Source organism: Mastigoproctus giganteus, chromosome 9 (genome assembly GCF_048544385.1).
Source record: "Mastigoproctus giganteus isolate SK-2022 chromosome 9, ASM4854438v1, whole genome shotgun sequence".
Classification (NCBI taxonomy): Eukaryota; Metazoa; Arthropoda; class Arachnida; order Uropygi; family Thelyphonidae; genus Mastigoproctus; species Mastigoproctus giganteus.
In genome coordinates this window covers 143,295,583-143,308,259 of record NC_143583.1, presented here as the reverse complement: position 1 = coordinate 143,308,259, position 12,677 = coordinate 143,295,583, and the positions used below count along the sequence as shown (strand labels likewise).

The 12,677-nt window shown below is 37.0% G+C and overlaps 1 protein-coding gene across 4 annotated transcripts in view; it reads left to right on the top strand.

The window, feature by feature from the left end:
- The window catches only part of msl-3 (male-specific lethal 3), a 229,436-nt gene that overhangs the window by 119,540 nt on the left and 97,219 nt on the right, over positions 1-12,677 (top strand). For all 4 annotated transcript variants that reach the window (XM_090382007.1, XM_090382005.1, XM_090382004.1 and 1 more), the window contains one exon: positions 7,503-7,651. In XM_090382007.1, coding sequence (XP_090238133.1) covers positions 7,503-7,651 — 149 coding nt within the window. The remainder of the gene's footprint in view (positions 1-7,502; positions 7,652-12,677) is intronic.

Genomic DNA, 12,677 nt, shown 5'->3' with positions numbered 1-12,677 from the left:
GAATCTTCTCTTCATTCCTATTTTGAAAGCTTCGTAATTTGTTACTCCGTTCTCACTTGCGCGTGTTGTGTTACTTGCAATTTGTGTGTGCCGTGTTCTTTGTTATTGATTGCTTAACTTGTTACTGTTTTAAATTTTAACCCCCACCCACAAATGTCAGTGAACAGAAATGTCAACTAGTTAGTATGTACATATTACAGTACGTATTAATTATTCCGATTATCACGTATATTCTTCCGATTTTCCCGTATCATTAATTTTTTAATTGGTAAGGTAATAAAGAGTAAATCTGTGCTTAATATATCTTTACTTTTATAGCCTGTGGATAGTATTCCTCATATTTTCGCTAATTAGAATCACTGTTTAATAGAATTAAAATTCAATTCACAAACGTGATCACAATGACCGGCGCTTACTACACATCGTATAGTGAACGGTACTTTACTGTGGTGAGTTCGTCGTAATGTGATTTGATTGTACAGTGAACTAATTGTAAAGGGAGGGGGGGTAAATTGTATTTTTAACTATTTACGTGAAACTTCGGATAATTGGGGCAGCCGCTTAATCGGGCCAAAATGCACTAGTCCCAATGTGTCCCAAATAACCGGAATCGACTGTACTTGGATTTCAGGAAAGTTTTTGACACTGTTGCACATGGAAGATTACTGTACAAATTGGAGCAGTATGGTATTACGGGGACATTGCTACAATGGATAAAAGGGTGGTTGTGTGACAGAAGACAGAGAGTGGTAATCAATGGATGCTGTTCTTCGTGGACTAATGTTATTAGTGGAGTCTCACAGGGTTTGGTGTTGGGTCCACTGTTGTTTTGTATATTTATCAATGATATTGATGAAGGTATATCAGGCTTAGTGTCGAAGTTTACAGATGATACAAAGGTTGGCAGGGTTGTTAATGACAGTAATAGCAGTGTGCTACTGCAACAGGATCTAGAAAATTTGGAGAGGTGGGCTGAGAAGTGGCAACTGAAGTTTAACCTTGACAAATGCACAATACTGCATATAAGTAGAAGTAGCCCCAGAGGAACGTACTAACTTAGGGTGGTAGAAAATTAAAAATACCTGGGTGTGATTGTGCAGTCAGATATGAAGTTTTCTGAGCAGTGCAGACAGGCTGCCAGAGCAGGTCATGGTATATTGTCAATGATATACAGGGAAAAGGAAGTGATTATCCCTTTGTATAAGGCAGTGGTGAGGCCATGCCTTGAGTACTGCATAGAAGTCTGGAGGCCTCATTTTAGGAAGGATGTAGAGTTGCTTGAGGGTGTACAGAGAAGGGCAACATGATTGGTGAGGGGAACGAAGGGGTCCTCTTACCAAGAAAGGCTGTTGATGATCCCACTCAGTTAGCTAGTAAACTGAATGAGTATTTTTCTTTTGTTCTGGGGAAATTAACGGAGGCACTTGTCAAAGAAGTACGTACTGCAGGATTATCTAGACAAGACTTCAGATATAGTTCAGATACATGATGTGTTTGTTTAGGGGAAGTCTTGTCTGACCAATTTTATTGCATAATAAGTTGTGGTCAAAGGAACTGGATGTAAAGAATAATATTGATATCATATAGTTAGATTTTAGGAAAGCTTTCAAAACTGTTACACATAAAAGACTGCTATACAAATTGGAGCAGTGTGGCATTAGAGGAAACTTACTGCTGTGGATAAAGGGATGGTTGAATGTAAAAGACAGAGTGGTAATCATTGGACATTGCTCTTTGTGGACTAATGTTATTAGTGGAGTCCCCCAGGGTTCAGTGTTGGGTCTGCTATTGTTTTCTGTATACATTAGAATCTCGTTAATACAAAGTCACAAGTTCCGAAAAAGACATCAGCTCAGATAAAATGGCAAAAAAAAAAAATAGATTATTGTATACTGTAGCAAAAGATTCTTTGAACTGGCATAACAATTGCAACTGACCGTAATCCCATGGAGAGTGAGGGAGTATATGTAAACGACTCAGAAAAACTGTTTTTAATCTTTTGTTAATTTAACATGATGTTTTTCAAAATCCACTTATGTTGTAGCTACTATAAACTGGTTTTATTTACACAAAAATAATTTCTAACAAGTCAGTGCCATCCTTCGGGAAGCAGGGAACAGAGTGGCCAGAGGCAATAATAGGGGCAATAATGAGACAGCTGTACTAAGATTTGTATTAAACATACAAAATAACAATATTTATTTCTCACAGGGTGAAAACGAACTTTGTAATACATATTAACCGAATTTTGTAATAAACTAATATATTTACATAGAAAAGCCTATCCTTTTGCAGGGGAATGGTATGTAGCAGTAGTGGTAGTAGTGGCATCTGATGCAAGAAAGCAAGCGTATGAGCTTATGCAGCATCAGCCAAAAAAAAAAAAAAAATTTCACACAACCATTCCCTCTAAATGTTTGTCCACTTCCTCCTTAAATTTATTTAACCTATCAACTTCCACGACAGATGGAAGTTTGTTCCAGCAATTAACCACCCGCTGGCTAAAGGAAAATTTCTGCACATCTATTCTACATCTGTCTTTTCTTAATTTGAATTTATGCCCCCATAGGTTCGTAATCTGAACAAGTGGAAGGATCCCGTCAGAATTCAGCGTGCTCAACCCATTCAAGGCCTTATACACCTCAATCAGATCACCGCACAGGTGCCTAGTTTTCAGCCACTGCAATTTGCAGAACTTAAGCCTCTCTTTGTAAGAGGCTCCTTTCATTCCCCTCACCAATCTTGTTGCCCTTCTCTGTACACACTCAAGCAAATCTACATCCTTCCTAAAATGAGGCCTCCAGACCTGTACCCAGTACTCAAGGCGTGGCCTGACCATTGCCTTATACAGAGGGACAATCACCTCCTTTTCCCTGCTAGCAAAATTCCTATATATCATTGACAAAACCCCATGACCTGCCCTGGCAGCCTGTCTGCATTGCTCAGAAAACTTCATATCTGACTACACAGTTACTACCAGGTCTTTTTCATTTTCTACCACCTTAAGTGTAGTATCACACAGTTGGTACGTTTCTCTGCGGTTACTTCTACCCATTTGCAGTACTTTGCATTTGTCAAGGTTAAACTTCAGTTGCCACTTCTTAGTCCATCTGCCCAAATTATCTAAGTGCTGTTGCAGTAGCGCACTGCCATTACTGTCATTAACAACCCTGCCAACCTTTGTATCATCTGCAAACTTCGACACTAAGCCTGATATACTTTCATCAATATCATTGATAAATATACAAAACAACAGAGGACCCAACGCCGAACCCTGTGGGACTCCACTAATAACATTAGTCCACAAAGAGCAGCACCCAGTAATTACCACTCTCTGTCTTCTCTCACTCAACCATCCTTTTATCCATTGTAGCAACTTACCCTTAACATTCTGCTCCAATTTGTACAATAGTCTTCCATGCACAACAGTGTCAAAAGCTTTCCTGAAATCCAAATATATGATAACAAAATTATTTTTTGCATCCAGTTCCTTTGTAACTACATCATAATATCCTATCAAATTTGTCAGACAAGACTTTCCCTTAACAAACCTATCCTGTGTCTGAATTATTGCTGCAGTCTTGTCTAGATGATCCTGCAATGCATCTTTAACCAGTGACTCCATTATTTTTACCTGGAACAGAAGTTAAACTAACTGGTCTGTAATTACTCGTGTCACCCTTCGATCCCCCTTTGTGAATTGGAGATACTTGTGCACATCTCCAGTCTGTGGGGACCTCTCCTGAGTCCAAGAATGCTCTCATAATTATGGCTAAGGGATTGCTTAGTTACTTTGCTGCCTCCTCTAATATAACTGGATAGATCCCATCCACCCCAGGTGCCTTTCTTTTGTTTAACTTCAACAATTTCTCCTCCACTTTGCTCTCAGTTATTACAAAATCATTAAGCACCCTGCTACAATTTGATAACCTTCTGCCATTTTCAAACCTTAATAACTCCTCATGTGTGAATGTAGATGCAAAATACTCATTCAGTTTGGTTGCTTTCTGAGCAGGATCATCAACAGTGGAACCATTGATATCAAGTGGACCAATCAGATTCATCCCCTTCCTTTTAGAGTTTATATAAGTAAAGAAATCCTTGCTGTTTTTCTTAGCATCTTTTGCCAAAGATTTCTCGTAATCTGCCTTGGCCTGCCTAACCTCCTTTGTGACCTGATTACAGACTAGCTTATATCTGTCGTAGGCTTCTGAGTTGCTTGATAATTTATATGCATCCCATGCATTTTTCTTCTCTGTCACGAGTCTCATTAATTCATTTGATAACCATTTAGGCCTAAATCTTGAACAATATTTCTTAATAGGTATGAAACTTTTAATAGCATCCACGATTAATTCCTTGAATGCTTTCCACTTAGAATTTACTGTTGGTAACATCGTCGGTTGATCGCACTGTACGGAATTTAAAAACTGTCTGAGACCACGGTGCTCACCTTTACGGAAGGAAAAACCCTTTCCTTTACCCCTGATGGTAATTATATCTTTAAGTAATTATTAATGATATATTAATAATTACTGTATATTAATGATATTGGTGAAGGTATATCAGGCTTAATGTCTAAGTTTGCAAACAATACAAATGTTGGCTGTGTTCTGAATGACACTAGTGACAGTACACTACTGCAACAGGACATAGAAAAGTTGAGCAGGTGGGCTGAGAGGTGGCAACTGATGTTTAACATTGACAAATATAAAGTACTGCATTTGGGTAGCAGCAACCCCAGAGTAAAGTATCAAGTGTGTGGTACTACACTCAGTGGTAGAGAATGAAAAGACTATAAAGTTTTCTGACCAGTGCAGACAGTCTGCAAGAGTAACTCATGGTGTCTTGTCAGTGATATACTGGAATTTTTCTAGCAGGGATAAGGAGGTTATTATCCCCTTGTATAAGGCAATGGTCAGGCCACGCCCTGAGTACTATACAGACCTGTATAGTACTCAGTATCGGTCTGGAGGCCTCATTTTAGGAAGGATGTAGAGCTGCTGGAATGAGTATAGAGAAGGACAAGATGAGTGAATGGAACAAAGGGTTGCTCTTATGAAGAAACGCTTAAGTTTGCAAATTACAATCTGGAGACTAGGCACCTGCGAGGTGATCTGCTTGAGGTGTTTACGGCCTTGAATGGTTTGTGTAAGCTCAGTGCTGACAGAATTCTTCTTCTTGCCCAGATTAATCACTTGAAGGGACATAAATTCAAATTGAGGAATGACTGTTTTGGAATAGATGTGCAGAAACTTGGCTTTGGCCAGCGGGTGGTTGATTTCTGGAACAAACTTCCATCTGTCGTTGTAGAAGTGGACAGCTTAAATACATTCAAGGCAGAACTAGACAAACATTTGAAGCGAATGGATGGGTGAAATGGGAAGGTTTTTTTTTTTTTTTTTCCCTGATGCTGTATAATCTTGCTTTCTTGCATCATATGCCTCTACTAATGCTAAATGCTAATGATAGGCAGATTTCTGCTAAACAGATAGATGATACTCCAGGCATGTCCAGAGAATGCATTGAATGTGGAATTTATTACATTTTTGTCACACAAAAGTTTTCTGCCAAATGGGTCCCAAATGTTTGAATGCTGATCAGAAGTGAAAGTGTGTCCCATGTTAAAACATTTGGGATCCCCTCCTCCCCATCCAAAGAAATTCCACACCTGGAAGTCTGCTAGGAAGGTCATGGCATCTGTCTTTTGGGACACAGATGGGATTTTATTTAGTGACTGCCTGGATAGGGTAAAATGGTAACTGCTGAGAATTATTCAACATCCCATTGGACAAACTGAAGGAGGAATTGGAATTGAAGGACAAATACATGCAAAGTCCATCCAAGGAGTGATGTTTTTGCAGGACAGTGCTCCAGCACACACACAGCACATCAAGCACTAAACATCTAAACAGCTTTAGACTTAATTATAATAATAAAAATAAGCTAAACATTTTTATGATTCATTTTTTATGTTGTGCGGTTTTAATATAACCTCTAATCACAACTTTACTGATATCACACACTAAAAATATTTGAATGTGAAATAGCTGTTGTCCCAAAAAATTGTAGGTTAATTACCATATTATTAATAAAGATAATTAATGAAATAATTTCTAAATCTTTATAAACTAACAGTTATAGTGCTTCTTGGTATGGTGTTAATCAAAAGCCTTTTAATTTCTTTAAGCTATATGTTAAATTAATTATTACCAGTGTATGGATGCACAAATTTGAAAAACAAAAAAAGTTTTGATAAATTATTGGATCATTCCCTAAGTTATGAAACACCCAACTTATGTCTGTCATGCAAGCAAACAAAGCTTCATGAGATAAACAGTGTAATGTGTTCATGAATATAGAGTTATCAAATATTATTTATTTTTCCTTTTACCAAATACAAATGGATAAATGCTATTGATAGTTTAGTGTCTGTACTAAGAGTTCATCTTACTGTACCTTTGTCAAAAGTCTTGCCAATCCTTAGCAAGATAATACAGTGATCATAACACCCTCTCTCTCTCTCTCTCTCTCTCTCTCTCTCTCTCTCTCTCTCTCTCTCTCTCTCTCTCTCTCTCTCGCTCTCAAAGTAATTCAGGAATTTTTTTTTGGCTGGTGCAGCATAAGCCTCAGGCTTTCTTGCACCATATGGATGATAATAATAATAAAGAACTCACTGTTCAACATCATATCTCCTTGATTGACCTGTGAAGTACTAGTCACCATTGGTGACCAGATTTATTGAGCCCTATGTATACATATCATATGAGTAATTTAAATGTATTATTCTTCTGTAGCTATAACAGCAAACCAAAGGCTGCATATAAAAGCAAATAACAAATTACACCACTCTTAACCTTACAATAAGATTATTAGCTCTTATGCAGTGCCTCCGTAGCCAGGTGGGAAGGAGCAGCAGTGCGTAGCACACGCTTCTTGATTAGACTGGGGTTCAAGCTGTCACCACCAAATACGGAGGATGCGGAAAGGTCAGGGAATGACCACCGCATATCCTGGAGCAATATGGCCTTAGTTGCTAATGCTCCTAAAAAACCAAACAAAAAAAAAAAAAAAAAAAATTAGCTCTATGTTGTGAGTACCTGTTTCCCCCCCCCATCATGAAGGGGAAGACAGTAGAATCTTAAATGGTCTGTCTGGGTGATGGTATTAATAGACTTATGCTTCCCATTATTGGAATTCCAGGTTTAAGAATGAAGTAACTTTTGATTTGCTTCATAATTTACGATACTTGATGCATTTTACATACAAATTTCAAATACAAATTTCAGCTTGCTATTTTAGTATGTACAAAATGATGTATTTGTATCATGCATATGATCGTTATAATTTCTGAATTATTTCATTGAATAATTCAATTTAAAAAGTATTCATTTGATTTATACAGCAATATGAAGCTTCTTGACATTATTATGCAATATGAATGATGTCATTCTTTCCCTTCTCCCATAAACAAATAAAAAATTTATTTAAAATTACTTTAGGTTGTCAAGATTCCTTGTGAGCCTAATGTGGTGTCAGTTCTTCAGGCTTTTGTGAAGCACTTTGCTGCAGACCTACTCTGTGCCTTCCCTCCTAAAGGTTCTCGACATCAGCATGATGCCTTTATCATTCCAGAAGATGTGGAAAATAAGTATGTAAAAAATTTTATGGGTTATTTAACATTTTTTAATGTTTTATTAACTCAGTTAGGATGTTTGTTAAGACATTACAGAGAGAGATGAGATTAGAAGCATTCACATTTAAATATATATTGTTATAGATTATTATGATATAACAAAAAAATTTTTATTTTTCTTTGGCGTGTATCTTTGTTTCTTTCATAATTATCTTTGTTCCTTTTACTTTTGTTGTAGCATGTGATTCGTGCAACATTTGAATGATTCATATGCTTTGACTTTTCTCAATTTCTGCATATGATGCAGAAAATTTTGGTGCAAACAAAAACGTTTTTATTAGACTGCTATGCCTGCCTGCCTGCCTGTGTCAGGTCTCCCCCCCCCTTCTGGATTTTTTGTTGTCAAACTTTCCAATTTACACATTCTAGGCCATTCTCCATATGGATATGGATTAGCACCCACTCACTAATCTTGTTTCCCTCCTTTGAACCCTCTCTGGAAGCTCTGTGTCATTCCTCAAGTGCAGCCTCTATACCCAAATACAATATTCTGAAGTAATCTCACCATTGAGGGATAGTGACACCCTTTTCCCTACTTTTTTAAAGGTCCTATATATCATAGATAGGGTACACGTGCCTTTCTAGCCACTTGTTTACACTGCATAGAAAATTTCATGTCTGATTGAATCATAACCCCTAAGTCTTTCTCATCCAGAACAAACTACTTAACTCCTCTTCTTCTATCTGATAAGTAACTCTCGGTTTTTCACAGGTGCAAAACCTGACATTTACAAGCATTAAACTGCAGTTGCCATTTTTTTTTAATATAGAAGGTTGGCTTGAATTTTTTTAGTTGGGAGCTGGGATGGCCTACATAATCTGTACACAAAGATTAACAGAATCCCGTAATCCAATATGTAACATACACTTAATTATTGGAAGGATTTTATAATACAGCCTGTAGTCTGCACTTACAGTTTTCATCACAAGATGTGGTTGACACACCATAAAATAAAATAAATTTGTCATCAAGTAAAAAAATATACCTTTCTTATATTATAAACTATTTATGGGTTGCTGTGCTGGAGTGCTCAGTTAGGCTTCTTAAAACTCATACAAAAGCTTGTGTAGTTTTTCCTTATATATCAAAGGAGTTTTGTACTATTTTATAAAAATCAGTCTGGAGCTGTTTACAGTAACTGTGTGTTCCACTCCTACTGCTGCAGGATATATTTTTCTGTTCATTCCATATGTGTCACTTATGCTATTGGTTCTCCATCCCTGCTGTATACAAAAGAGGGTAGTCAAGTTAACCAATGTTCTGTATCTTACGAACTCTCTCTCTCTCTCTCTCTCTCTCTCTCTCTCTCTCTCTCTCTCTCTCTCTCTCTCTCTCTCTCTCTCTCTTAAACCATCTTGAACACATCGACATCCATTCAACCCCAAATTCACATAACTAAATTCCCCCCCTTTCCTTTCTACTTCTGTTCTTTGGAACAACCTTCCTTTCCATGTATTTACTCAAAATTACAGTCTACAGAAATTTAGGTTCAATATAAAAAGTATCTTCTGTCACAGCCCTCATCCCAACCCATACTAAAGTGCTACTGGTTTCTATACCTTTTGTGTTTGGGATTACCATACAAAAAAAGCAAGTGTATGTATATATGTATGTATGCATTGCATTATATTTCAAGTGTTTCAAGTGCATATGATTATCAAATAACATGCCTAAAACCTTCTATATTGTACTCAAGGTGTTTACCTCATCAAGTGAAGTTTTGGTAAACGCTTCTTGATGAAATGGTAAACACATCATGTTGAATGGCCATGAGGATATTCAACATGTGTTGAATAGCCTCATGGTTCTGGGTGTCAGTAGATTAACCCTTATCCCCATTAGGTGCGCAGAGGATAACAGTTGATCCATTGAAACAGTATTTGATAGAATGGTCTAAAGGGACTATTCTAAAAAAAAGTTCTGGAACTTTGAAAAGGATTACATGCTATTTTATATTTTTCATATTGTTTCATATTTTCATATAGGTGCTGTGGAATCAGAATTGAGCTTACTCCCCAGTGATTAACAAAGCATGCGGTGAACAGTTGGTGTTGATCTAACTTTTATTTTGAGTAATGCCTGAAACATACTTTCATGCAAATTTTGAGGTGACGGGGTAGGAACATTGTGGAATCATAATTTGTCTTAAAAGCTTTCCAGAGACCAACAAAACACATGCTGAAAGTTCAGAATTTATCCAACTTTTCCTTCTGAAGTAATACTTGAATGGTCAAGGATTTCCGAACTGTTATTGAATTTTTTTGGGGGACTGTTGAATCAGAATTGATCCTGAACTTTCCCAGAGACAAATATACCACTTTTCCTTATCAAGTAATAACCAGACATATGAAATATACTCCCATTTATATATAGAAATAACTCAGATTTTTTTCCAAAAAAAAAAATTGCCAGCTTTCTACTGTTTGATTTTAATAAAATTTTGAATAGCTTGACAAATCTTAATGCAAGATCAAATATAAAATTTTCATGAAAATTAGTTTGCTGGTAGATGGATGGACAAGCAGGCAGATGGATGGACAGACATGGTGGTAATTAGACTTGAGATAGTGTGCACTGAAAAAGAGACAAAATATGTACCAAAATGCTATTATATTCAATAATAGCATTTTAGTGCATATTTCCCGAATTTCACAATTACAGTTTTGTTATAAGAAGAATTATTTAAAAGTTCATGGAATAACTTTCATTATAGTAAACTCTATGCTCATAGAATAATCTTTGTTACCATAAACAGTATTATGTTTTTCAATATTATCCACTGTAATTCTGTGGTGTTTATTGTTCAGAATCATTTGCAGAGAACAAACTCCACGTCGAACATACTATAACACTTACTGGTAGTATGGTGGTCATAATTACCATCCTCCCACACCAGGTGGAAAGGGCCTGAGTTTGAATCCTGTCAGTGATGAAAAGAATTTTATGGGCTTTTTTCACAACTTAGGTGAATTAATTGGCTTCAGGTTATAGTTATATGGTATTTTCTCCCAGAAACTCTGGTTTTCATCTAATTCTCAGCAAATTGACAAAAATGCACTCAATTGCAAACAAGATATATACAGATACATCTTAAACTTAATTGCTTTGTTGCTTAACAAACATACACCACATTGATGGAAGTCACGAGGAAAAATTGCACCCCCCCCCTTTTTTTTTTATGAAAACCCCAAACACGGAGGTATTAGAGCCTATAGTATTTAATGCTGTGTGAGGGTTTAAGGTTGAGAAGATGAAAAAAGATATTTTAATTTATTTAAGCTATCAACTTCCACAATGACAAATGGAAGTTTGTTTCAGCAATTAACCACCCTCTGGCTAAAGGCAAATTTCTGCACATCTATTCTACAACTGTCTTTTCTCAATTTCAATTTATGCCCCCTTAGGTTCATAATCTGAGCAAGTGGAAGAATCCCATCAGAATTCAGCTTGCTCAACCCATTCAAGATCTTACCACCTCAATCAGATCACCTCCAGGTGCCTAGTCTCAAGCTGCTGCAATTTGCAGAACTTAAGCCTTTCTTGTTAAGAGGACCCCTTTGTTTGCCTCACCAATCTTGTTGCCCTTCTCTGTACATGCTCAAGCAACTCTACATCCTTCCTAAAATGAGGCCTCCAGACCTGTGCGCAACACTCAAGATGTGGCCTGACCATTGTCTTATACAAAGGGATAATCACCTCCTTTTCCCTGCTAGCAAAATTCCTGAATATTATTGACAGTACCCCATGACCTGCTCTGGCAGCCTGTCTACATTGCTTAGAAAAGTTCGTATCTGACTGCACAATCACTCCCAGATCTTTTTCATTTCTACCACCCAAGTGTTACCACACAGTTGGTACGTTCCTCTGGGGTTACTTCTGTCCATATGCAGTACTTTGTATTTGTTCCAGAAAACAGAAGTTGAATTATTTGTTCCAGAAAACAGAAGTTGAATTAATAAATGAAAAAGAAGAAGAAATTTGGTTCTGAGCAGTCAGTTCCAGAAGTTGAATGAATAAATGAAGAATAAGAAAAAGAGAAAAGAGTTGTTTCTGTGAGTTTGAAGCTGGACAGAAAAAGGATGTTGCTGGTTGCTCCATATGTTCGGAGTGGTTTAGAAGATAGAGAGTGGGAATTATAGAAGCCAATTCATAAGAACAGTGCCCATGGAAATATCTATTGAAGAGGAATGCTGCAGAAACAAAATGTGTGTGAGACAGAGTGAAAAGACTCTGTTAGAGATGAATCATTAATTAACCTAACTGCCATCTTTTGAATGGAATCTAGAAGCCTGAGAGGTTTTTGGGTCACTGCCCAGCTGTGGGAACAATATTCTATGATAGGGCAGATTTGAAATTTGTACAGTGTTAACAGCTTTTGGAAGAAAAGTAATGCCAAGAGCGAAAGAGAAAACACAGTTTTTAGATACAGAGGAAGCAATATTTGTAATGTGCTTATGCCAAGAGAGATTAGAAGTCAGGGTTATCCCTAATAGAGATATGTGATCTTGACTAAAAATCTGAGTGGCAAGCCCAGATGTGGGAACAATATTCTATGATAGGGCAGATTTGAAATTTGTACAGTGTTAACAGCTGTTTGGAAGAAAAGTAATGCCAAGAGCGAAAGAGAAAACAGTTTTTAGATACAGAGGAAGCAATATTTGTAATGTGCTTATGCCAAGAGAGATTAGAAGTCAGGGTTATCCCTAATAGAGATATGTGATCTTGACTAGAAATCTGAGTGGCATTAACGATAAGCATAAGAGCAGAAGAATCTGTTTTGCAAAATATAGACAGGACTGAGAGTTTTAGAAATCAACTAAGTTATCTTTACCCCACTGGAGAATTACCTGGAGTACACCATTTAAGGAACTGGTAGTGGATATTAGAGAAGTTGAAGCTATTTGTGCAGGGCAAGGTTTCTCATACTGGAAGATAAAATGCAGTGTACTATCATCAGAAAAACTATTGATAGGAATTTCC